The sequence below is a fragment of the Capsicum annuum genome, chromosome 12, assembly GCF_002878395.1.
Source record: "Capsicum annuum cultivar UCD-10X-F1 chromosome 12, UCD10Xv1.1, whole genome shotgun sequence".
In the NCBI taxonomy this organism is placed as follows: Eukaryota; Viridiplantae; Streptophyta; class Magnoliopsida; order Solanales; family Solanaceae; genus Capsicum; species Capsicum annuum.
In genome coordinates, this window is record NC_061122.1 from 231,590,336 (window position 1) to 231,613,693 (window position 23,358).

The window sequence follows — 23,358 nt, forward strand, 5'->3', positions numbered from 1 at the left end:
ATCTAGTACGATTTTACTCGCTGGGCTTGGTGGTAGCGGCAAAACTTTCCTTTTCGAGAAGGTAATTGCCATTATATCAATGATTGAGGACTTCTTGAACTCGTTAAAGAGGTTAGGTGACTTTCATACTTTTCGCTGAATGTTACAGCTTAGTGATGGCTCAGCTCATCAGGGTACCGTGACATCGATGGAACCAAATGAAGACAGTTTTATACTACGCGCTGAGACATACAAGGTACTAACAACCACCTCTGTCGTCTTTCATTGTTTTTTCTGCAAATGGACATCGAAATTCAGCTCATTGAACCTGTTTCTATTTGGCCGCAGAAGAGAAAAAACAGACCTGTTCGCGTTGCTGATGTTCCATTGCATTCTCGTATATGTCCAAAACTAGATAAGTTTTCGCCTCAAGCAGCAGGCATTGTGTTCCTGGTGGATTCGGAGAAATTTTTACCACACTCATCCTACTGCAGAGTACTTGCGCTTTGCTATTCATCGATCTCCATATAGATTATATTCTTGATAACTGATTCTAACATGTTAACTTCGCGTAAAAGGTACCTGTATGAAATACTGACGAAAGAAACCGTGGTCAAGAAAAAGATTCCAGTACTTCTACTGTGCAACAAGGTTGATAAAACAACTGCACATACAAAAGAGTTCATAAGGGAATAGCTCGAGAAGGAAATGTAAGATCACTCTATACTCACCTTTTTTTGACTCGTCGTTCAATTTCTGTTACTATCTGTTGATTGCTTATACCTCGATTATCATATTTGTTATGTTACTATCTGTTGTTTTGTTATTATCTGTTGTTTCTTGTACTTTTCTTTCTTTGGACTTGTTTTTCGTGAGCCAAGGATCTAGCTACTCGGAAACAACCTCTCCACCTCTGAGGTAGGAGTAAGGTCTGCGTCCGCTCTACCCTTAATTGGGAGACCACATTTTGTGGGACTACACCGGGTAAGTTGTCGTTGTAGCTACATAGTTAGCTGCTACTTTTTCCATAACGTAAAAGATTAGAACCCTGAACCCATAAACTCCAAATCCTGGCTCTGCATCTATCCAAAACACGTCCTCTTATCAGGACAGCGTCATACCTTGTGTCGATGAACTCATCTAAAACTGCGTTAACATTCTGTTAGAACCGCGAAATTTTCTGTCTTCTGAATGTGTTTCGTGTTTGTTTTACTTTCGATGTTCAGAGACAAGCTTCGTACATCAAGAAGTGCAGTACCTAGAGAACCATTTGTATTTTCGCGATGCAGTAACAAAGTAATTGTTGTCGAGGCTTCTGGTTTGCCCGTTGAAATCTCTGATCAGCTGGAACAGTTCATCGGGGAGAGTGTAAAACCGCGACTCAACAGGTAGTCATTCGAGTATGAGGAAGGTAACATACGCGTTGAATGGGATGATCAAGTTAGACGAATTTAGACAGTATAGTTTGATTCATTCGCGTGTTGTTGCTTTCGCGGTTGTTCCTGTACATATTTAGTGAATTTCTTAGTACGAAATACAGGATTTGAGCTACAACGATTGAGTTCTGCTGAACGTATATGCCAGCTTTTAGATCGGCCTAATGGGGCCGATCTATATGGGGCTTTGAATTCTTTACTGTAGTCGGAGTAGCTAAAAGAATAGCTCGATGCACTAAAGCTCCCACAACGCGTGGAGACAGGAGAAGGACCGGACCAGAAGGGTCTATTGTAGTACGCAACTGTACCTTAGGTAGGCTATGAATTCTTTTACTTTAGAGTAAAGCATCCAGTACCCCCTCAAACTATGCCTTAAGTTGCTACGACACTCCCATTTTACAAGGATCCTATTACCCCTGAATTCAATTTTAGTGTATTTTTATCACCCTTTTTAGCTGAAGTGGCACCTTTGACGTGGATCCTATTTTTATGTAATAAAGGTGTTATGTCAACACAAAAGTGATAAAAATACGCTAAAATTGAGTTCAGAGATTATAAGATCCATGTGAAATTGGAGTGTGTCGTAGCAACTTAAGGCATAGTTCGAGGGGGTACTGGATGCTTATCTCTTTACTATAGTTGGAGTAACTAAAAAGGCAGCCCCATCACTAAAGCTCCTACTATGCGTGGGATCAAGAAAAAAAAATCGAACTACAAGAGCTTATTATATGCAACTTTATTGTTTACAATTTTTACTCTTCAATAGATAAAATAATCAATGGATAAATGGTTGAATAAACTTTAATATTAGTAACCAATGAATATTTGAAGAGCCAAAAAAACATGAAAAGACAATTTGGGACAAAATCATCCACAAATATTTTTTACAAAATCAAGATTGAGATTGCCAAGTGGCAAAAGTTCATTGGCTATCAACACTAAGTGTAGATAAGAAAATGGATAAGACATTCCAATGGCAATTGACATTTATTTTTAACACACACACCAAACCATTTCTCTTTGCAACAAGAGAAATCAACTAGCTAGTCCAATTGAGTTGATCTAATGGCTTCAATGACAATGACAACCTCATTGGCCTCCGGCGGCTCGGTCGCGGCCCTGGCTAGAGCCCCAGCCGCGACACGCCCTAGGGTTGTCATGGTTAAGGCTAGCTCTAACACGTCTGAGGGTGAAAATATCGTTATGAGCAACAAAAAAGAGATCAACAACGTCGGTGGTCGTAGGGAGTTGTTCTTTGGCATGGCGGCCGCTGCTGCATGTTCAGTAGCAGGGGCCGCCCTGGCTGATGAACCTGAGCCGAAGCGCGGCTCACCGGAAGCCAAGAAGAAGTACTTTCAAGTTTGTGTCTCAAATCCAACAGCTAGAATTTGCCGTGATGCAACTTAAGATCAAGGCCAAGTTTGTGTGTCTATTTATTTTCTTGTACTTATGCTATGCTTTTTATTAATTTGGAAAAATGAAAAACAAAAATAAATAAAGATATTGTAAAACTTTCTCATGCAAAATTAGTATATTTCGATTTCCCTTAAATTGAATTGTTTTTCTTTTATGTATATATATGTGTTTCTCTATTTTATATAATCGACAAATCTTTAAGGGCAAATTAATGTAAAATTCGAAATTCATAATTATCAAAAATAAAATTAGCTACAAATTTAGTCATCAATAAATGATTAATATATATATGAAAACATAATCCTTTAATAAAAATTATTTTTTTCCAAAGAACAATGAGTAAATTTGGTTGGAATATGGCATTTGCTTTTCTTCATTTCTCTCTGAAAATTCCATTGCTGCTGAATTATTTTTGAAATTAAGAAAACCATATCCCATTGATTTTCCAGTTTCTTCATCTCTAATCACCTCCACAGAAACAAACTGAAAATAATAATAAAAAAATATTAGTTAATTAATAAAAATTTACATTAGAAAATTTATATAATTATTGTACTTGCAAGTCTGAAAATAATATATGAATTTACAAAAACAGCAACATATATGGTGTATATTGCTACATGGCGGGGTCTGAGGAGGGTAAAGTTTACGCAGACCGTACCATTATCTTAGAGGTAGAGGTTGTTTTCGATAGACTCTCGATAAAATAATATATGAATACAACAACAACAACAACATACCGAGTATAATTCTACAAAGTAGGATCACACGAGGATAAAATGCACCAAGATCGTACCACTATCTTAGAGGTAGAGATGTTGTTTCCGATAGACTCTCGATGAAATAATATATAAATAAAACAACAGCAGCAACATATCGAGTATAATTTCATAAAGTAGGATCAAAGGAGGATAGAATGCATCAAGATTGTACCACTATCTTAGAGGTACAGAGGTTGTTTCCGATAGACTCTCGATAAAATAATATATGAATACAACAACAATAATATACTGAGTATAATTCCACAAAGTAGGATCAATGGAGGATAGAATGCACCAAGACCGTACCACTATGTTAGAGGTAGAGAGATTGTTTCCGATACACCCTCAAAAAATTAATATATGAATATACAAAAATAGCAAAATATCCCATGTATTCCTACATAGTGAGGTCTGGGAGGATAGGGTGTATGCAGATCGTACCACTACCTTAGAGGTAGAGAGGTTATTTTCGATAGACTCTCGATAAAATAGTATATGAATACAATAACATATCGAGTATAATACAAAGATCGTATATTTAGTTATTTTCGATAAACACTCGAAAAATCAATATATGAATATGAAGAAAGATACAACAGAAATTAGTTTTTAAAAAAATTATAAGTACCTTTTTGAATTTGTAGCAGCACTTGTAATAAAGATAATTTTCATCCATCCACTCCTGCAAATTATTAACCTTAATACAGAAATTATTCTCTTCCTCACTTTCTGCAGTAAAAAAACAAAATTGTTAGAGGATCATAAGAAAATGCCATATGGTTTTAAATAATTTTTTATTTTTAAAAAGAAAATTCAATACGGTGGAGCCATAAGTATTCCTTCATTTTTAATCAAAAGTTTTTGTTCGAGCCCTAATATAAAATCGTCTTTGGTAGGAAAACATCAATTTGAAATAGTCGGATTCCATATCAGGTACCGAATACCGAGCAGTAGAAAATAAAAAAAAAATAGGCATAATACATAATACGCCTTTTAACTTGGTCTCCGTTAACATCTATATCCTCCAATTTTGGGCTCGCACAACGAGATAATTAAACTTGTATAAAGTTGAATAACTATACGCACATGTCCTAAAGTTGAACAAGTATACACACGCATCCTACATGGCTATTCATGTAAGACGTCAAGTAGGACATGTACACTCAAAGTTGGAGGATACAAGTGTTGATCGAAGCCAGTATACACACATGTCCTAAAGTTGAACAAGTATATACACGCATCCGACGTGGCTATTCACGTAAGACGCCAAGTAGAACATGTACACTCAAAGTTAGAGGCTACAAATGCCGATCGAAGCCAGTATACACACGTCCTAAAGTTGAACAAGTATATACACACATCCGACGTGGCTATTCACGTGAGACGCCAAGTAGAACATGTACACTCAAAGTTGGAGGATACAAATGCCGATCGAAGCCAGTATACACACACTGACACACGCCCTAAAGTTAAGTATACACACGCATCTTACGTGGCTATTCACGTGAGACGCCAAGTAGGACATGTACACTCAAAGTTGGAGGATACAAATGCTGATCGAAGCCAAGTTAATATATATATATTATTAATAATTACCTGAGAATTTTGGCACATAAGGAGCAAGTTGAAACATCTCAACTTTGTAACCAGTGTTGATTTTTTCCCATACTTTAGCTTGATAATGAAAAATATTTCCAGAAGAATAATCCAAAGCTGCAAAAGTTATGTAATAAATTGCACCAGCAGTAGGTTCAAAATTAATATTAATAATCTTCATAAATTTCAATATTGATGAATTTTCCAATTTCTCAATATTGTGTTTATCAACTGCAAAAATAGCTGCTTTTTTTGCTTGACCAAAAACTTCAGAATTCTCATCAATTTTCATTATCCCACATGGAATTTCCCGTCCACAATTGTTCATCACATAAAAACCCTACAAATTTTCAAAAAAAAAAAAAAAAAAAAAAATTAGTATTCAACATCCAAAGAATTTCTTTTAAAATAGGTTATAAAAGTATCGAAAAAGAGTCAGAAATATACCTAAACTTTGACAAAATTTGTTCTAACACACCTCAATTTTGTGGGGTCTATACTCCCCTCGATTATTTATTATCGTATTTCTGTTGCATATATTTGTCCGGTTGGACCACTTCAGACGCTTACACGCCAGTGGACGTGTATCACAGTGGTCCAGCTAGACAAATATACGCCATAGAAATACAATAATAAATAGTCGAAGGAATCATAAGACCCCCGCAAATTTGAGTCATGTTACAGCAAAAACCTCAAGAACAAGAAACTATAAACGTAGCACTACGACTACCCAACAAAACAAAACACTCCTAGCTATACTAGTATGCAGTGGTATGGACCCAAGATTAAGGATCGTGGATGCTTAAAAGATTAAAAAGTAAATAAATAAAAAATCACCTCAACGAGGTTCGAACCTGACACATCTGATTTTAGTGGGTGCTTTTATATGTTTTATACCTATTTTCGTATATTTTTTATGTAATTATATTCATTCCGCGTCGAGTTAACGTAAGTCCGCCTCTGCTAGCATGGACGCACCCCTTCCTACTATCCTTCTACTTGCGTCCTCCACACCTTTCTCTCTAAGGTCATATCATTGGTGCTCGCTCTTTCCTACTAACCTTCTACCCTTGTCCTCCACACATTTCTGTCAAAGGTCATAACGTCGGTGCTCTTTCCTATCAACCTTCTCCCAGCATCTCCACATGTTAGATAACACGTGTGCTCCTTCCTACCAGCCTTCTATTCTACCCGTGTCCTTCATGCATTCCTGTCTAAGATCATATCATTAGTTCTCCTTCCTACTAATCTTCTACCCGTATCCTCCACACGCTTCTCTCTAAGGTCATATTGTCGGTAAGTTGCAACAAAAAACTAGAAAACCTAATTAAAAAAGGCAATTAAAGATTAGTAGTACCTGACTTTCAATTACATCTTCTAAATATTCTGCCTGTTCATCAATTACATCTTCTAAATATTGTGTCTGTTCATCAGAAGTATTATAAATTGCCATGCTAATTATTCTTCTTTTTTGCAAAGAAGAAATTAAAGTGAGCAATTTAATTAATTTGATGAAAACAAGAAGTATAATAATAATACGTTTTGAGTGGAGAACAAAGAACCAAATATATATAGCAAATAATTATATGATGAGTCCTATGCTAACAAGGATTGGGAAGCAAGAAATTAATTATTTCCCATTAATTGATATTATTATTGAAATAAAAAAAAGAACTCCAAAATTAAAAAGGTTGAATTACTTAAATACGTAATAATGTACTAAAATAATAAAATAGTTGTTTTCTCTTATTTGTATAGCAAGAAAGAATTTCTTTTTTTTTTTTCGATAATCGTGGTATTCGAATCAACTTGCGCGTACGTTGACTAGTTTTACGGAATATCTGTCACCTCCAATCAGCAACAGGTACCATCTGTCACCTCCAATCAGCAACAGGTACCAGATAAGAATATCATGTCAAATGTATTAAGAGTAGCTCGGTGCACAAATTATATAGTTAATTATAATCTTTAATTGAAATTCTGAAGGAATATTAAGTGAAATGTATTAAGTGATTAAAAGGACAACTCGGCGTACAATTTACAAAATATCCCGCATTGGTAGGGTTCGAATAAAGGGCAAGGCCACACTGCAAAAGATGTGATATATACAGTCTATCATAACGCAATACTTACTAAATACTCTCACGACTCGACTCCGTAACCGTAACCTACATTCCATACGAAGACAACTATACCCTTCGATAAAGTTATTACTAAAAATAAAATAAAATAAATAAAAAACAATCCGATGCACTAAAACTTCCGCTATGCATGTGTTTACCGTACGCAGTCTTGCCTTGCATTTCTACACGATGTTGTTTCCACGATTTGAATTTGTAGCCTCTTGGTCTCGTGACAACAACCTTATCGGTTACTCCAACATTTGTTGGGTTCGAAATCGAGAGGACGTCATGCGGAAGCTTAAAGTTTGCAAATCATGTAGACGATAATTCAGACGACACAAAAACAATGTTAAAAATACATATTATTGATATGGTTTGGCCAATTGGCTTACACATGAAAACTAATATTAAAGAAAACATAAAAAGCGTTGGGAGAAAATCTCCCTCTAAACAAGACTCTTAAAACGACTACAAACGATTACATTGTGGATACTATTCTATTATTGTATGAGAAGGGATGTCTTTTATTTATAGCATTTCAAAATTTTAGTCAAATACAACAACAACAATAAACCCAGTGTATTCCCACAAAGTGGGGTCTGAGGAGGGTAAAATGTACGCAGTCTATACCGCTAACTCCGAAGAAGTAGAGATGTTGTTTCTGATAGACCTCCGGCTCAAGATAAAGGATAGTAAACAAGAGCGTAATGAAACATGAAGCAGGATGGATGGCATAACATAAATAAGGAATAAGACATAATAAAATAAAAATCAGAGCAATATGAAATAAGATAAATAAGCGTAATATGGAATAAGAGATAAGAAATAGGACATCGAAAATAAGACACCCACCTAAGTGAAAAAGAATTATATTTTCCTTTCAGAAAAAGTAAAAAGTAATTATGATATTACTTTTATTTTTCTTTCAAAAAAAGTAAAACTTAAACTTGGTAAGAAAATCAGGCAAAACCCTAACAACATTTTCTGTTGAAATTAAATATTAAAAGAATAAGCATCCAAGAATGTAGCCTAGTGATTCAATGAAGTTGGGTTGATCACCATGAGGTCTCAGGTTCAATTCCCAATAGAGATAAACACTAGGTGATTTGATCTTTCCATCCATTCTAGCCCTGGTCCGGTGAGAGCTGATAGGTGGTAGGCATCTGTAACGCCCCGAGCCTAGTGCCTGGAATGCTACACGATGCTCATGACCCCAAAGGATCACAAGCTAACCCATGACAGATATCTGTACTTGTACACTGCATAATATATGTATATAAATGCGGAAACATAAACTAAAGGCCATAAGGTTCAATACTGAACAAAATCTAAATAATAACAATGTCTGAATAAAGTGGTATCACAATACCAAAATAAAACTGAAATGCTGAAGTCTGAAACATGATAGTCTGGAAAGCCTCTACTGTCTAAATAAGGAGTTGATGGGACATGTCCCTAACTAACTCCATTACTGAAAGAAACTAAATACTGAAATGATGAAATACGATCACGTCCTCAGAGAATGAGGACTCACAGCTAAAACTCGGAGTACTGAAATGCTACTGTTGTTGCTGATCTAGAAGTCGTGTCTCTGAACCTATGGTGTAAAATAAAAAGAAACACCATAGCACAAATGCATCGGTACGTTTGAATGTACTGAGTATGCAAGTGAGGTAGGCTGAATGCATGGGGTTTATATGCATGAACAATAATATCTGACTGACTATTATGAATGTGAGAATACATACATGAATACATAGTAACTAAAATCGTGAGAACATCATAACTGAATCTGTATACTGATAATGTGTGTGTACTGATATCTAACATGACTGATATAACTGATAACATAGGTGAGTGTATCTGATAGTCCTGAATCTAATGGAACTATCTGGGTTCCGTACGGTATCTGAGTCGACTGTAGCTGACAGTCCTAAAATCTGAAAAACTATCTGAGTTCTTTTACTGAGACTGATACTGAAATTGTAGGAAGTAGTTATTTAACCAACATGCCCCATATATGCTATTATAGCTAAGCTGGGGTCCAATCTCTGCCCTGACTATAAGGGTGTCAATACCGCGCCACTGGTAAAGACAAGCTGTGGGTAACCTCATCTGACAGTGTCACTAAAAGAAAATGGTGGGGCCCTCATCTGACAGTGCTTATCCACATCATCAACCCTCATCTGATAGTATTGATATCTCAACCTATGCTGGCTACATAGTTCTGGAATGCAAGGATGACTGCTAAGAATCACACCCTCATCTGACAGTGTGTGTTCCCATCCTTGGGTTCACTTGGTGCTAATTTCTACTCCCATCTAAAGAGACTGAACATGATTAACTGACTATACACGGACTGAGTTTATTGAATTTCATTAATTGATGGAATACTACTAATATCTGATAGTTAGCTGAGCTCCTGAGATTACTGAGATTTCTTGAGTCACATGACTGACTGAATTCTACTGAACATGGCTTGACCGTGGATATCGTGGAAACATGACACTGGCTCTAGGTACACAACTATATTTTTTGGGTACAAGTACCCCCAAGACTCAATGAAAGAAAACTGACACCACATGACACTTCTTGATCATAGAAACAAAGTTCACAATTCATAATGCCATAAGTAGGGGATTTCATACTACAAATGGTTTACAACATCTTATACATGGAAGGGAATGCATATGACATGTAATCATTTACATAACTTCAATGTCATGAGCATTCCATATCACAACAATCAACACACAACCATAGCATGGAATTCATGTTGAATAAAAAGGGATAGAGCATAGGCTTGTTATTTAAACACTATTGAGTCATGAAAACATTGTTTTTATCATTCTAGGCATTTCATCAAACACCTTACATGCACAATTTTGGGCATAGGTGTACTTATTAATTTAGCAATATCAAACCACCCAAATTCATGGATTTCAACTAACATGCTCACATACTTCATGAAAATAGATTAATATACTCTCTTGAAACCCAAATAACAACCATCAACATGAACATAATCATACCACAACAAGATAATCACAATTCATTATTTAAAACATGATTCTTGAGCTCCATGGATGAAAGGGATCCATGGATGAACACTACACATACCTTGGTGCTTGAATCTTGAAAGACAATTGACCTTTCTTGAATGTTCTTGGATTGGGAGTCATAATTCTTGAATATCTTGTGGAGGGTGTAATGGGGTCTTAAAGTTAATTGAGAAGAAACCCTAAGTTTGTTCTTGGAAACAAAGAGGGTTAAGAGCTTTTAAAACTAAATTACAATAGCTAAGTACGTGTTTTTGGTGTTTTATGTCGTAGGGTAAGGTTGTATTTTTGGGCCAAATTGGTGTGCTATAGCCCACGGTTTTGGGGGTGGGCCCAGGGTCCGAGCGTGCTGTAGGCCAAAAATTGACTGGGGCATGCCAGGGAGGTTGAGGATCATTCCAGTGTGATCCGTTTAATTTTTTGTAGCTATTTGGATGGACAAATGGTCGAAACGACACGAATGGGACATTTTCAAGACAAATCGGTGTGCTATAGCCCACGGTTTTAGGGGTGGGCTCGGGGCTTGGGCGTGCTGGGGGCCGAAAATCGATCGGGGTATGCCAGGGAGGTTGGGGATTGACCCAGTGTGGTCAGTTTAATTTTTTTGGCCATTTGGGTGGACAAACGGACGAAACGGTGCGAACGGGCATTTTTGGGCTAAATCGGTGTGTTATAGCCCACGGTTTTAGGGGTGGGCCCGAGGTCCTTGCCTGATGTGGGCTAAAAATTGGCCTGGGCATGCCAGGGTAGTTGGGGATCATCCTAGTGTGGTTCGTTTAATTTTTCGTGGCAATTTGGGTGGACAAACGGGCGAAACGACGTGAATAGGGCATTTTCAGGCCAAATTTATGTGCTATAGCCCGTGGTTTCGGGGGTGGGCCCGGGGTCCGAGCGTGCTGTAGACCAAAAATCAATCAGGGCATGCCAGGGAGGTTGGGGATCCTCCCATTGTGGTCCGTTTAATTTTTCGTGGCCATTTGGGTGGACAAATGGGTGAAACGGCTCGAACAGGGCGTTTTAGGCCAAATCGATGTGCTATAGCCCACGATTTTGGGTGTGGGCCTGTGGTTCGGGCGTGCTGTGTGCCGAAAATCAACCGGGGCATGCCAGGGAGGTTGGGGATCAATCCAGTGCTGTCCGTTTAATTTTTCATAGCCATTTAGGTGGACAAACAGGCAAAACGGCGCAAACGGAGCATTTTCGGGCCAAATCAGTGTGCTATAGCCCATTGTTTTGGTGGTGGGCTCGAGGTCCAAGCATGCTGTGGGCCAAAAATCAACCGGAGCATGCCAGGTTATTGAGGATCATCTCAGTGTGGTCTGTTTAATTTTTTGTGGCAATTTAGGGGGACAAACGGGTGAAACGACGCGATCAGACCATTTTCGAGCAAAATTGGTGTGCTATATCCCATGATTTTAGGGGTGGGCCAGGGGCTCGAGAGTGTTGTGGGCCAAAAATTGATCGGGGTATGCCAGGGAGGTAGGGTATCGTCCCAGTGTGGTCCGTTTAATTTTTCGTGGCCATTCGGGTGAAGAAACAGGTAAAATAGCGCGAACGGGGCATGTTCAGGCCAAATCAGTGTGTTATAGACCACGGTTTTGGGGGTGGGCCCGGGGTCCGAGCGTATTGTGGGCTGAAAATTGATCGAAGTGTGCCAGGGAGGTTGGGGATCGTTCCAGTATTATCCGTTTAGTTTTTTTGTGGCTATTTGGGTGGACAAACGGGCAAAAGGGTGAGAACGAGGAATTTTCAGACCAAATTGGAGTGTTATAGCCCAGGGTTTTGGGGATGGACCCAGGTTTCGAGCGTGCTGTGGGCCAAAAATCAACCGAAGTGTGCCAGGGAGGTTGGGAATCATCCCAATGTGGTTCGTTTAATTTTTTGTGGCTATTTGGGTGGACATAGGGGTGAAACAACGTAAACGGGGCATTTTTGGGGCAAATCGGTTTGTTAAAGTCCACGGTTCCAGGGGTGGGCCAGGGGCCTGGGGTCGGGGCATACCAGAGAGGTTGGGGATCATCCCAGTATGGTTCGTTTAGTTTTTTGTGGCCATTTGGGCGGACAAACGGGCGAAACGGCTCGAACGAGGCATTTTTCGAGCCAAATCAGTGTGCTATAACTCACAGTTTGAGGCTAGGCCCGGGGTCCAAACATGTTGTGGGCTAAAAATCTACCGAGACGTGCCAACGAGGTTGGGAATTATCCCAGTGTGGTCCGTTTAATTTTTTGTGGCCATTTGGGTGGACAAACGGGCAAAACATCACAAACGAGGCATTTTTGGGCCAAATCGATGTGCTATAGCCCACGATTTCGGGGTTGGGCTCGGGTTTCAGGCGTGCTATAAGCTGAAAATCAATCGGGGCATGCCAAAGAGGTTGGGGATCATCCCAGTGTGGTCCATTTAATTTTTTATCGTCATTTGGGTGGACAAACGGGCAAAACTACACGAACAGGGCATTTTCAAGATAAATCTGTGTGCTATAGCTCATGGTTTCGGGGGTAGGTGCGGGGTTCAAGCGTGCTGTGGGTTAAAAATCCACCGAGGTGAGCCAGGGAGGTTGGAGATTATCCCAGTTTAATCCATTTAATTTTTCGTGGCTGTATGGGTGGACAAACGGGCGAAACAGCACGAACGGGACATTTTTGAGCCAAATCGGTGTGCTATAGCCCACGATTTTGGGGGTGGGCCCAGGGGTGTTGTGGCCTGAAAATTGACCGGGGCTTGCCAGGAAGGTTGGGGATCATCCCAGTGTAGCCCGTTAAATTTTTTGTGGCCATTTGGGAGGATAAACATGCAAAATGGTGCGAACGGGGTATTTTCGGGCTAAATTGGTGTGCTATACCCTATGATTTAGGAGGTGGTCTTGGGGTTCGGGTGTGCTGTGGGCCAAAAATTGACCTGGGCGTGACAGGAAGGTTGGGGATTGTCGTAGTGTGGTTCGTTTAATTTTTCATGGCCATTTGTGTGGACAAACGGGCGAAACAGCGCGAACAGGGCATTTTCGAGCGAAATTGATGTGCTATAGCCCACAGTTTTGGAGGTGGGCCCAGGTTCTGGGCGTGCTGTGTGCCAAAAATTAATCGAGGCATGCCAGGAAGGTTTTGGATCGACCCAATATGGTTCGTTAAATTTTTTGTGGCTATTAGGAAAGACAAACGGGCGAAATAGCGCGAACGGGGCATTTTTTAGCCAAATCAGTGTGTTATATCTTATGGTTTTGGGGGTAGACCCAGGGTTCGAGCGTGTTGTTGGCTTAAAATCGATCGGTGCGTGCCAAGGAGGTTGGGGATCATCCCAGTGTGGTCCGTTTAATTTTTTGTGGCCATTTGGGTGGACTAATAAGCGAAATGGCTCAAACGGGGTATTTTTGGACAAAATCGATGCGATATAGCCAACGGTTTTAATGGTGGGCCTGGAGTTCGGGCGTGTTGTGGGTAGAAAATCAATCGGGGCATGTCAGAGAGGTTGGGGATCATCCTAGTGTGGTCCGTTTAATTTTTCGTGGCCATTTGGGTGGACAAACGGGTGAAACGGCGCAAATGAAGCTTTTTCGGGCCAAATCGGTGTACTATAGCCCATAATTTTTTAGGTGGGCCCAGGGTCCGGGCGTGCTGTGGGCCAAAAATTAACCGGGGAATGCTAGGGATATTAGGGATCGTTCCAGTGTGGTCCGTTTGTTTTTTCGTGGCTATTTTGGTGGACAAACAGATGAAACAGTGCGAACAGAGTATTTTCGGGCCAAATCGGTGTGTTATAGCCCATAGTTTTGGGGGTGGGCATGGGATCCGGGCGTGTTGTGGGTTAAAAATCGGACGGGGCGTGCCAAGGAGGTAGGGGATTGTCTTAGAGTGGTTCGTTTAATTTTTTGTGGCCATTTGGGTGGACAAATGGGCGAAATGGCACAACTAGGGCATTTTTATGCCAAATTGGTGTGCTATAACCCACATGTTTTGGGGGTGGGCCCAGGGTTCGGGCTTGTTGTGGATGGAAAATTGACCGGGGCGTTCCAGGGAGATTGAGGATCATCCCAATGTGGTTTGTTTAATTTTTCGTGGCCATTTGAGAGGATAAACAGGTAAAACGATGCGAATGGGGCATTTTTAGGCTAGATCGGTGTGCTATAGCCCACGGTTTTGGTGGTGGGCTCGGGGTCCAAGCGTGTTGTGGGCCAAAAGTTGATCGGGGTGTGCTAGGGAGGCTGGGGATCGTCCCAGTGTGGTCCGATTAATTTTTCGTGGCCATTTGGGTGGACAAACGGTCGAAACGGCACGAACAAGGCATTTTTGGACCAAACCTATGTGCTATAGCCTGTTTTGCGGGTGGGCCAAGGATCCGGGTGTTTTGTGGGTCAAAAATCGACTGGGCCATGCCAGGGAGATTGGGGATCATCCCAGTGTGGTCCCTTTAATTTTTTGTGGCCATTTGGGTGGATAAGACGGGTGAAACGGCGCGAACGGGGCATTTTTGGGCAAAATCAGTGTGTCGTATCCACCGGTTTTGGGGGTGGGCTCGAGGTCCGAGCATCTTGTGGGACGAACATCGACCGGGGTGTGCCAAGAAGGTTAGGAATCGTCCCAGTGTGGTTCGTTTAACTTTTTGTGGTCATTTGGGTGTACAAACGGGCATACTTGCACGAGTTGGGTATTTTCGAGCCAAATCGGTGTGCTATAGCTGATGATTTTGGGGTGAGCCCGGGGTACGGGCGTGATGTGGGCCAAAAATCATTTGGGGCATGCCAGGGCGGTTGGAGATCATTCTAGTGTAGTCCGTTTAATTTTTCATGTAGCCCGTTTAATTTTCCATAGCTATTTGGGAGGACAAACGGGCAAAACGGCGCGAACGAGGTATTTTCGGGCCAAATTGGTGAACAAATGGGAGAAACGGCATGAACGGAGCATTTTCTAGAAAAATTTGTGTGCTCACAGTTTCGGGGGTGGGCCCGAGGTTCGAGCGTGCTGTGGGGCAAAAATTGATCGGGGCTGCCAGGGAGGTTGGGAATAGTCCCGGTGTGGTCCATTTAATTTTTCGTGGCCATTTGGGTGGACAAATGGGAGAAATGGGGCAAACGAGTTATTTTCGGGCTAAATTGGGGTGCTATAGCCCACAGTTTCAGGGGTGGGCCTAGGGTCCGGGCGTGCTGTGTGTCGAAAATCGATCGGGGCATACCAGGGAGGTTGAGGATCGTCCTAGTGTGGTCCGTTTAATTTTTTGTGGCTATTTGGGTGGACAAAGGGGCGACATGTCACGAACGGGGCATTTTCGGACCAAATCGGTGTGCTATAGCCTACCGTTTTGGGGGTGTGTCCGGGGTCCGGGCATGCTGTGTGCCAAAAATCAACCTACTCAAAACGACAAGAACGAGGCAATTTTAGGCCAAATCGGTGTGCTACAGCCCACTATTTTGGTGGTGGGCCCGGAGTCCGAGCGTGCTTTTGGCCAAAAATCGACCGGGGCGTGCCAGGGAGGTTGGGGATCATCCCAGTGTGCTCTGTTTAATTTTTCATGGCCATTTGGGTGGCTTAACAGGCAAAACGGCACAAACGGCTTATTTTTGGGCCAAATTGGTGTGCTATAGCCCACGGTTTCGGGAGTGAGCCCAGGGTCCGGGTGTGCTGTAGGCCAAAAATTGACCGGGGCGTGCTAGGGAGGTTGGCGATCGTCCCCGTGTGGTCCATTTAATTTTTTGTGGCTATTTTAGTGGAAAACCAGTCAAAACGGCGCAAACGAGGCATTTTTTGGCCTAATCGGTGTGGTATAGCCCATAATTTTAGGGAGGGCCCAGTGTTCGGGCATGTTGTGGGCAAAAACTTGATTGGGGTATGCCAGGTAGGTTGAGGATCATCCAAGTGTGGTTCGTTTAATTTTTCGTGGCCATTTGGGTGGACAAATGGGCGAAACGGCTCGAATGTGGCATTTTTCGGGCCAAATTGGTGTGCTATAGCCCACGGTTTTGGGGGAAGGCCCGAGGTTCGGGCTTGCTATAGGCCAAAAATCAACCGGACCATTCTAGGGAGGCTCGCGATGGTCCTAGTGTGGTTAGTTTAATTTTTCTTGACTATTTGGGTGGACAAACGGGCAAAACGGCACGAATGGGACATTTTTGGGCCAAATCGATGTGCTATAGCCCACGGTTTTGGTGGTGGACCTAGGGTTTGGGCGTGTTGTGGGTCAAATATCGACCAGGGCATCCCAGGAAGGTTGGGGATCATCCCAGTGTGGTCCGTTTAATTTTTTGTGGCCATTTGGGTGGACAAACGGGCGAAACGGCGCAAACGGAGCATTTTCGGGCCAAATTGGTGTTTTATAACCCATAGTTTCAGGGGTGGGCCGGGGTCCGAGCGTGCTTTGGGCTGAAAATCGATCAGAGCATGCCAGGAAGGTTGGGGATCATCCCAGTGTGGTCCGTTTAATTTTTTGTGGCCATTTTAGGTGGAAAAACGGGCGAAACGGTGCGAACGGTGCATTTTCGAGCCAAATCGGTGTGCTATAGCCTACAATTTTGGGGGTGGACCCAGGTTTCGGGCGTGCTATTGGCCAAAAATGATCGGGGCGTGCCAGGGAGGTTGGGGATCATCCCAGTGTGGTCTGTTTAATTTTTCGTGGCCATTTGGGTCGATTAACGGGCAAAATGGTGCGAACAGGGTATTTTCTTGCTAAATTGGTGTGCAATATAGTCCACGATTTTGGGGGTAAGCCCGGGGTTTGGGCGTGCTGTGGGCTAAAAATTGATCGGGGCATGCTAGGGAGGTTGGGGATCGTCCCAGTATGGTCCGTTTAATTTTTCATGGCCATTTGGGTAGACAAATGAGCGAAATGGTGCGAACGAGGCATTTTCGATGTACTATAGCCCAAAAGGAAAATGTGTGCTATTTGGGTGGACAAATGAGCAAATCGCGCTCGAACGGGGAATTATCGGTCCAAATCGATGTGCTATAGCCCATGATTTTGGGGGTGGACTTAGGATCCGGGCGTGCTGTGGGCCGAAAATCGACCGGGGTGTGCCATGGAGGTTGGAAATCATCCCCGTGTGGTCCGTTTAATTTTTTGTGGTCATTTGTATGGACAATCGATCGAAACGACATGAAAGGGGCATTTTCAAGCTAAATCGGTGTGCTATAACCCACATGTTTTGGGGTGGCCTCGGGCGTTCTGTGGGCTAAAAATAAACTGCGTCGTGCTAGGGTAGTTGGGGATCATCCCCGTGTGGTCCGTTTAACTTTTCGTAGATATTTGGGTGGATAAACAGGAGAAACAGAGCGAACTGGGCACTTTCGGGCCAAATCGATCTGCTATAGCCAACGGCTTTGGTGGTAGGCCCGGGGTTCGAGCATCCTGTGGGCCAAAAATCGATCGAGGCATGTCAGGATGGTTGATGATAGTCCCAGTATGGTCCGTTTAACTTTTTGTAGCCATTTGGGTGGACAAACGAGCGAAACGATGAGAACAGGGCATTTTTGGGTCAAATTGGTGTGCTATAGCCCACGGTTTCAGGGGTGGACCCGGGGTCCTGACGTACTGTGGGCCAAAAATTGACTTAGACGTGCCAGGGAGGTTGGGGATCATCCCAGTGTAGTCCGTTTAATTTTTTGTGGCCATTTAGGTGGACAAACAGGCGAAACGACGCGAACGAGATATTTTCTGGCCAAATCGGTGAGCTAACCCACGGTTTTGGGGGTGGACCCGAGGTCCGGGCGTGCTTTGGGCCAAAAATTAACAAAGGCATGCCGGGGAGGTTGGGGATCCTCCCAGTGTGGTACGTTTAATTTTTCGTGGCCATTTAGATGGGTAAACGGGCAAAACGGCAGGAACGACTTGTTTTCGGGCCAAATCAGTGTGCTATAGCCCACGGTTTCGGAGGTAAGCTCGGATTTCAGGCGTACTATGGGGAAACAATTCATTGGGGCGTGTGAGGGAGGTTGGAGATCGTTCCAGTGTGGTCCATTTAATTTTTTGTGGACCTTTAGGTGGAAAAATAGGCAAAACTACGCGAACGGGATATTTTTGGGCCAAATCGGTGTGCATAACCCACAGTTTTTGTGTGGGCCCGGTGTTCAGGCATGCTGTGGGCCAAAAATTGATCGGGGCATGCCAGGTATGCTAGGGATCGTCCCAGTGTGGTCAATTTAATTTTTCGTGACTGTTTGGGTGTACAAATGGGCGAAACATCGTGAATGTAGCATTTTTAGACCAAATTGGTGTGCTATAGCCCATGATTTTGGGGGTGGGCCCAGGGTCCGGGTGTGCTGTGGGCAAAAAATCGATCGAGGCAGGATAGGGAGGTTCGAGATAGTCCTAGTGTGGTTCGTTTAATTTTAGTTTGCCATTTGGGTGGACAAACGGGCGAAACAGCGTGAACGAGGCATTTTTCAGATAAATCGGTGAGCTATAGCCCACGATTTTGGGGGTGGGCCCGGGGTCCAGGTGTACTGTGGGTCAAAAAATGATCGGGGCATGCCAGGGAGGTTGGGGATCATCCCAGTATGGTCTGTTTAATTTTTCGTAGCCATTTGGGTCGATAAACGGACGAAACAGCACAAACGGGGCATTTTCTTGCTAAATCGGTATGCTATAGTCCACAATTTCAGGGTTGGGCCCAGGGTCCGGGCGTGCTATGGGCCAAAAATTGATCGGGGCATGCCAGGGAGGTTGGGGATTGTCCCAGTTTAGGGTTGGGGCCAGTGTCCAGGCGTGCTATGGGCCAAAAATCGATCGGGGCATGCCAGGGAGTTTGGGGATCGTCCCAGTGTGGTCCGTTTAATTTTTCGTGGCAATTTGGGTGGATAAACGGGTGAAACGGCGCAAACGGGGCATTTTTGGGCGAAATCAGTGTGCTATAGCCCATGGTTTTAGGGGTGACCCCGGGGTTCGGGCGTGCTATCGAATAAAAATCGATCAGCGCTTGCTAGGGGAGGTTGGGGATCGTCCTAGTATGGTCCGTTTAATTTTTCATAGACATTTGGGTGGACAAACAGGAGAAATGGCGCGAATGAGACATTTTCGGTGTACTATATCCAAAGAGAAAATTGTGTGCTATTTGGGTGGACAATGAGCGAAACGCGCATGAACGGGACATTTTCGGGCTAAATCGGTGTGTTATAGCCCATGATTTTGGGGGAGGACTTGATGTACGGGCATGCTATTCACCGAAAATCGATCGGGGTGTGCCAAGGAAGTTCAGAATCATCCCCATGTGGTCCGTTTAATTTTTCGTAGCCATTTGGATGGACAAACGATCGAAACGACGCGAACGGGGCATTTTTGGGCCAAATTGGTGTGCTATAGCCCACAGTTTCTGGGTGGGCCCGGGGTCCGGGCGTGCTGTGGGCCAAAAATATATTGGGGAGTGCCAGGGTGGTTGGGGATAGTCCCAGTGTGGTCCGTTTAACTTTTCGTAGCCATTTGGGTGGACAAACGGGCGAAACGGCGCAAACACGACATTTTCGGGCAAAATCGGTGTGCTATAGCCCACGGTTTTAGGGGTAGGCCCGGGGTCCGGGCATCCTGTGGGCCTAAAATCAACCGAGGCATGCTACGGTGGTTGGGGATTGTCCCAGTATGATCCGTTTAATGTTTCGTAGCCATTTTTATGGACAAACGGGCGAAATGGTGCAAACAGGGCATTTTCGGACCAAATCGATGTGCTTTAGCCCACGATTTCAAGGGGTGGGCTCGGGTTTTGGGTGTGCTGTGGGCTAAAAATTATTCGGGGCATGCCAGGGAGGTTGGGGATCGTCCCAGTGTGGTCCGTTTAATTTTTTATGGCCATTTGGGTGGACAAACGAGCGAAATGACGCGAATGGGGTATTTTCGTACCAAATCGATGTGCTATTGCCTACAGTTTTGGCAGTGGTCTCGAGCTCTGGGCATGCTGTTGGCGAAAAATTGATCGGGGCATGCCAGGGAGTTCTGGGATCATCCCAGTGTGGTCCGTTTAATTTTTTGTGGCCATTTAGGTGAACTAACAGGCACAACGACGCGAACGGGGCATTTTCGGGCAAAATTGGTGTTCTATAGCCCATGATTTTGGGTGTGGGCCTGGGGTATGGGCTTGCAGTGGCCTGAAAATCGACTGGGTTGTGACAGGGAAGTTGTAGATCGTCCCAGTGTGGTTTATTTAATTTTTTATGGCATTTTCGACAGGTGAAACAACGCGAGCGGGGTATTTTCAGGCCAAATCAGTGTGTTATAGCTCAGGGTTTCAAGGGTGGGCCTGGGTCCCATGGTCGGGGCATGCCAGGGAGGTTGGGGATCATCCCAGTGTGGTCCATTTAATTTTTTTACGACCATTTGGGTGGACAAACGGGCAAACCGACGCGAAGGGGGCATTTTTCAGCCAAATCGGTATGCTATAGCCCACGGTTTCGGGGGTAGGCTTGGGGTTCGGGCGTGTTGTAGGCCAAAAATTGATCGAGGCGTGCCAGGGATGTTGGGAATCATCCCAGTATGGTCCGTTTAATTTTTCATGGCCATTTGGGTGGACAAACGGGCAAAACGGCATGAAGGGGGCATTTTTCGGCCAAAATGGTGTGTTATAGCCCACGGTTTCGGGGATGGGCTCGGGGTTCAGGAGTTCTTTGGGACAAAAATCGATCGGGGAGTGCCAGGGATATTGGGGATAGTTCCAGTGAGGTCCTTTTTATTTTTCATGGCCATTTGGTTGACAAACGGGCAAAACGGCATGAACGACGTATTTTCAACCCAAATCGGTGTGTTGTTGCCCACAGTTTTGGGGGTGGGCCCGAGGTATAGGCATGATGTTGGCCAAAAATCGATCGAGACATGCCAGGGAGATTGGGGATCATCCATGTGTGGTCCGTTTAATTTTTCGTCACCATTTGGGTGGACAAACGGATGAACGACGCAAACGGGGCATTTTCAGGCCAAATTGGTGTGCTATAGCCCACGATTTTGGGGGTAGGCCCGGAGTCAGGGCATGCTGTTGGCCTAAAATTGATCGAGACGTTCCAGGGAGGTAGGGGATTATCCAGTGTGGTCTGTTTAATTTTTCGTGGCCATTTGGATGAACAAACGGGCAAAACGGTGTGAATGGGTCATTTTCAGGCCAAATAGGTGTGCTATAGCCCAAGGTTTTGGGGGTGCACCCGGGGTCTGGGCTTGTTGTGGGTCGAAAACATACCGAGACATGCTAGAGAGGTTGGATATCATCCCAGTATGGTCCGTTAAATTTTCCATGGCCATTTGGGTTGACAAACGGGTGAAACGGCGCGAACTGGGTATTTTTCGAACAAATTGATGTGCTATAGCCTATTGTTTTGGGGGTGGGTCTGGGGTCCGGGCATGTAGTTGGCCAAAACTCGATCGGGGTGTGCCATGGAGGTTGGGGATCGTACTAGTGTGGTCCGATTAATTTTTCGTGGCCATTTGGGTGGACAGACGGGCGAAACGGGGCTTTTTTGGGCCAAATCAGTGTGCTATAGCCCACGGTTTTGGAGGTGGGCTCAGGGTTCGGGCGTGCTGTGGGCCAAAAATTGAATGAGGTGTGCCAGAAAGTTTAGGGATCGTCCCAGTGTGGTTCGTTTAGTTTTTCGTGACCATTTAGGTGGACAAACGATCGAAATGATGCGAACGGGGCATTTTCAGGCCAAATCGGAGTGTTATAGCCCACAGTCAATGAACTCCTGAGGGTCCTCATAAGAATTAGACCCATGGATAAACGGAGGGTTCATTCAGGTGAAGTACCAAACCCTAGCTACTTTGGGAGTGGCCACTGGATTGGCCGGAATGACTGGTGGTCGTTCATTCTGTGCAGCCATGGACTGAGCAAGTGTGGTAAATGCGGCTCTAAACTCCGCGTGGGAAATATGTTCCCCCAAAGGATCTTCGGGTTGAGGAGCTGGTTGGTTCCTTCTCTTTGGGGCCATGGCCTGGAATAAGAGAAGAATGGATTAGACTGAGAGTTTAACTTGTGATTATGCTCACTAGCATGACATGAATAATGAAGAAAGGGGACTATTCCTAAAACATCTTATAGCCTCCCGCACATAAATGTGGCGCGCAACATACCCATGTATAAGACTACTAGATGCGGCTTTCAGACTTCCTAGGACTCTATTGAACCTTAGGCTTTGATACCAAGTTTGTAACACCCCGATTTACAGAACCGGAATGCTACACGGTGCTCATGACCCCGAGGAACCACAAGCTAACCCATGACTAATATCTGTACATGTATATTGCAAATCATAATATAATAATGCGGAATACATGGAACTGTAAGGCCATAAGGTTCAACTGAATACAATCATGTGGGTGAAAATACCCAAAACAACTAAATCTGAACGTAAATCTGAAAGCCTCTAAACTATCTGAATAAGGAGTTGAAGGAACATGTCTCCAACTAACTCCGTAAAACTAAACTAAGGAATAAATAAATGAATCAAATCATATTGTCCTCGAATTAATGAGGACGCACTATGTCTCTACGACTGTAATGCTACCGCTACTGTTGGGCTGGAGCTCGTGCCTCGGAACCTATAATGTAACATGAAAAGAAAGCACCACAGCGCAAATGCATCAATACAGCTGGAGTACTGAGTATACGAGGAAGGTAGGCTGAACATAAAGGGTTTCATGCATGAGCAACACTGACTGACTAATATGAACATGGGAGTGCAAACACACATATATAGAAAATTGGACCGTGAATACGTGATAGCATGACCTGTAAGCTAATACATGGTTTACTGATAACTGTCATGACTGATACTGAAACTGATAACATGGACGACTGTATCTGACAGTCCTGTATATACTGAAATCTGAAGAACACCCTGAGTTCTTTCACTGAGACTGATACTAAAACTGTGGGAAGTAGTGTTTAACCGACATGCCCCATGTATGCCGTTATGGCTAAGCTGCGGTCCAATCTCTGTCCCGACTGGAGGGGTGTCAATACCGTGCCACGGGCAAGGACAGCCTGTGAGTGACCCTTATCTGGCGGGTACTCAATAAGAACGGTGGGAACCT

At 43.5% G+C, this 23,358-nt stretch overlaps 2 protein-coding genes and 1 long non-coding RNA gene across 4 annotated transcripts; 1 reads left to right on the top strand and 2 right to left on the bottom strand.

Annotated features, from left to right (window-relative positions):
* Nucleotides 1–2,275: 2,275 nt before the first annotated feature.
* On the top strand, nt 2,276–2,961 carry LOC107851418 (photosystem II 5 kDa protein, chloroplastic). The gene has a single exon (XM_016696418.2). The coding sequence runs from the start codon at nt 2,481–2,483 to the stop codon at nt 2,820–2,822; it is 342 nt and encodes a 113-aa protein (XP_016551904.2). The 5' UTR covers nt 2,276–2,480; the 3' UTR covers nt 2,823–2,961.
* A 129-nt stretch (nt 2,962–3,090) lies between these two features.
* On the bottom strand, nt 3,091–4,889 carry LOC124889487. Of its 2 annotated transcripts, none has more exons than XR_007048508.1 (2): nt 4,221–4,889; nt 3,091–3,314 (listed from the first exon to the last, which is right to left on the bottom strand). It is a non-coding gene; the product is annotated as an uncharacterized LOC124889487 (long non-coding RNA). The 2 variants fall into 2 exon arrangements; XR_007048507.1 differs by lacking the exon at nt 4,221–4,889 and adding an exon at nt 3,572–4,180.
* A 120-nt stretch (nt 4,890–5,009) lies between these two features.
* Nucleotides 5,010–6,688, bottom strand: LOC107848803. The gene is made up of 2 exons (XM_016693540.2): nt 6,546–6,688; nt 5,010–5,528 (listed from the first exon to the last, which is right to left on the bottom strand). The coding sequence occupies exons 1-2, from the start codon at nt 6,639–6,641 to the stop codon at nt 5,178–5,180; spliced, it is 447 nt and encodes a 148-aa protein (XP_016549026.2). The 5' UTR covers nt 6,642–6,688; the 3' UTR covers nt 5,010–5,177.
* Between the last annotated feature and the right edge of the window lie 16,670 nt (nt 6,689–23,358).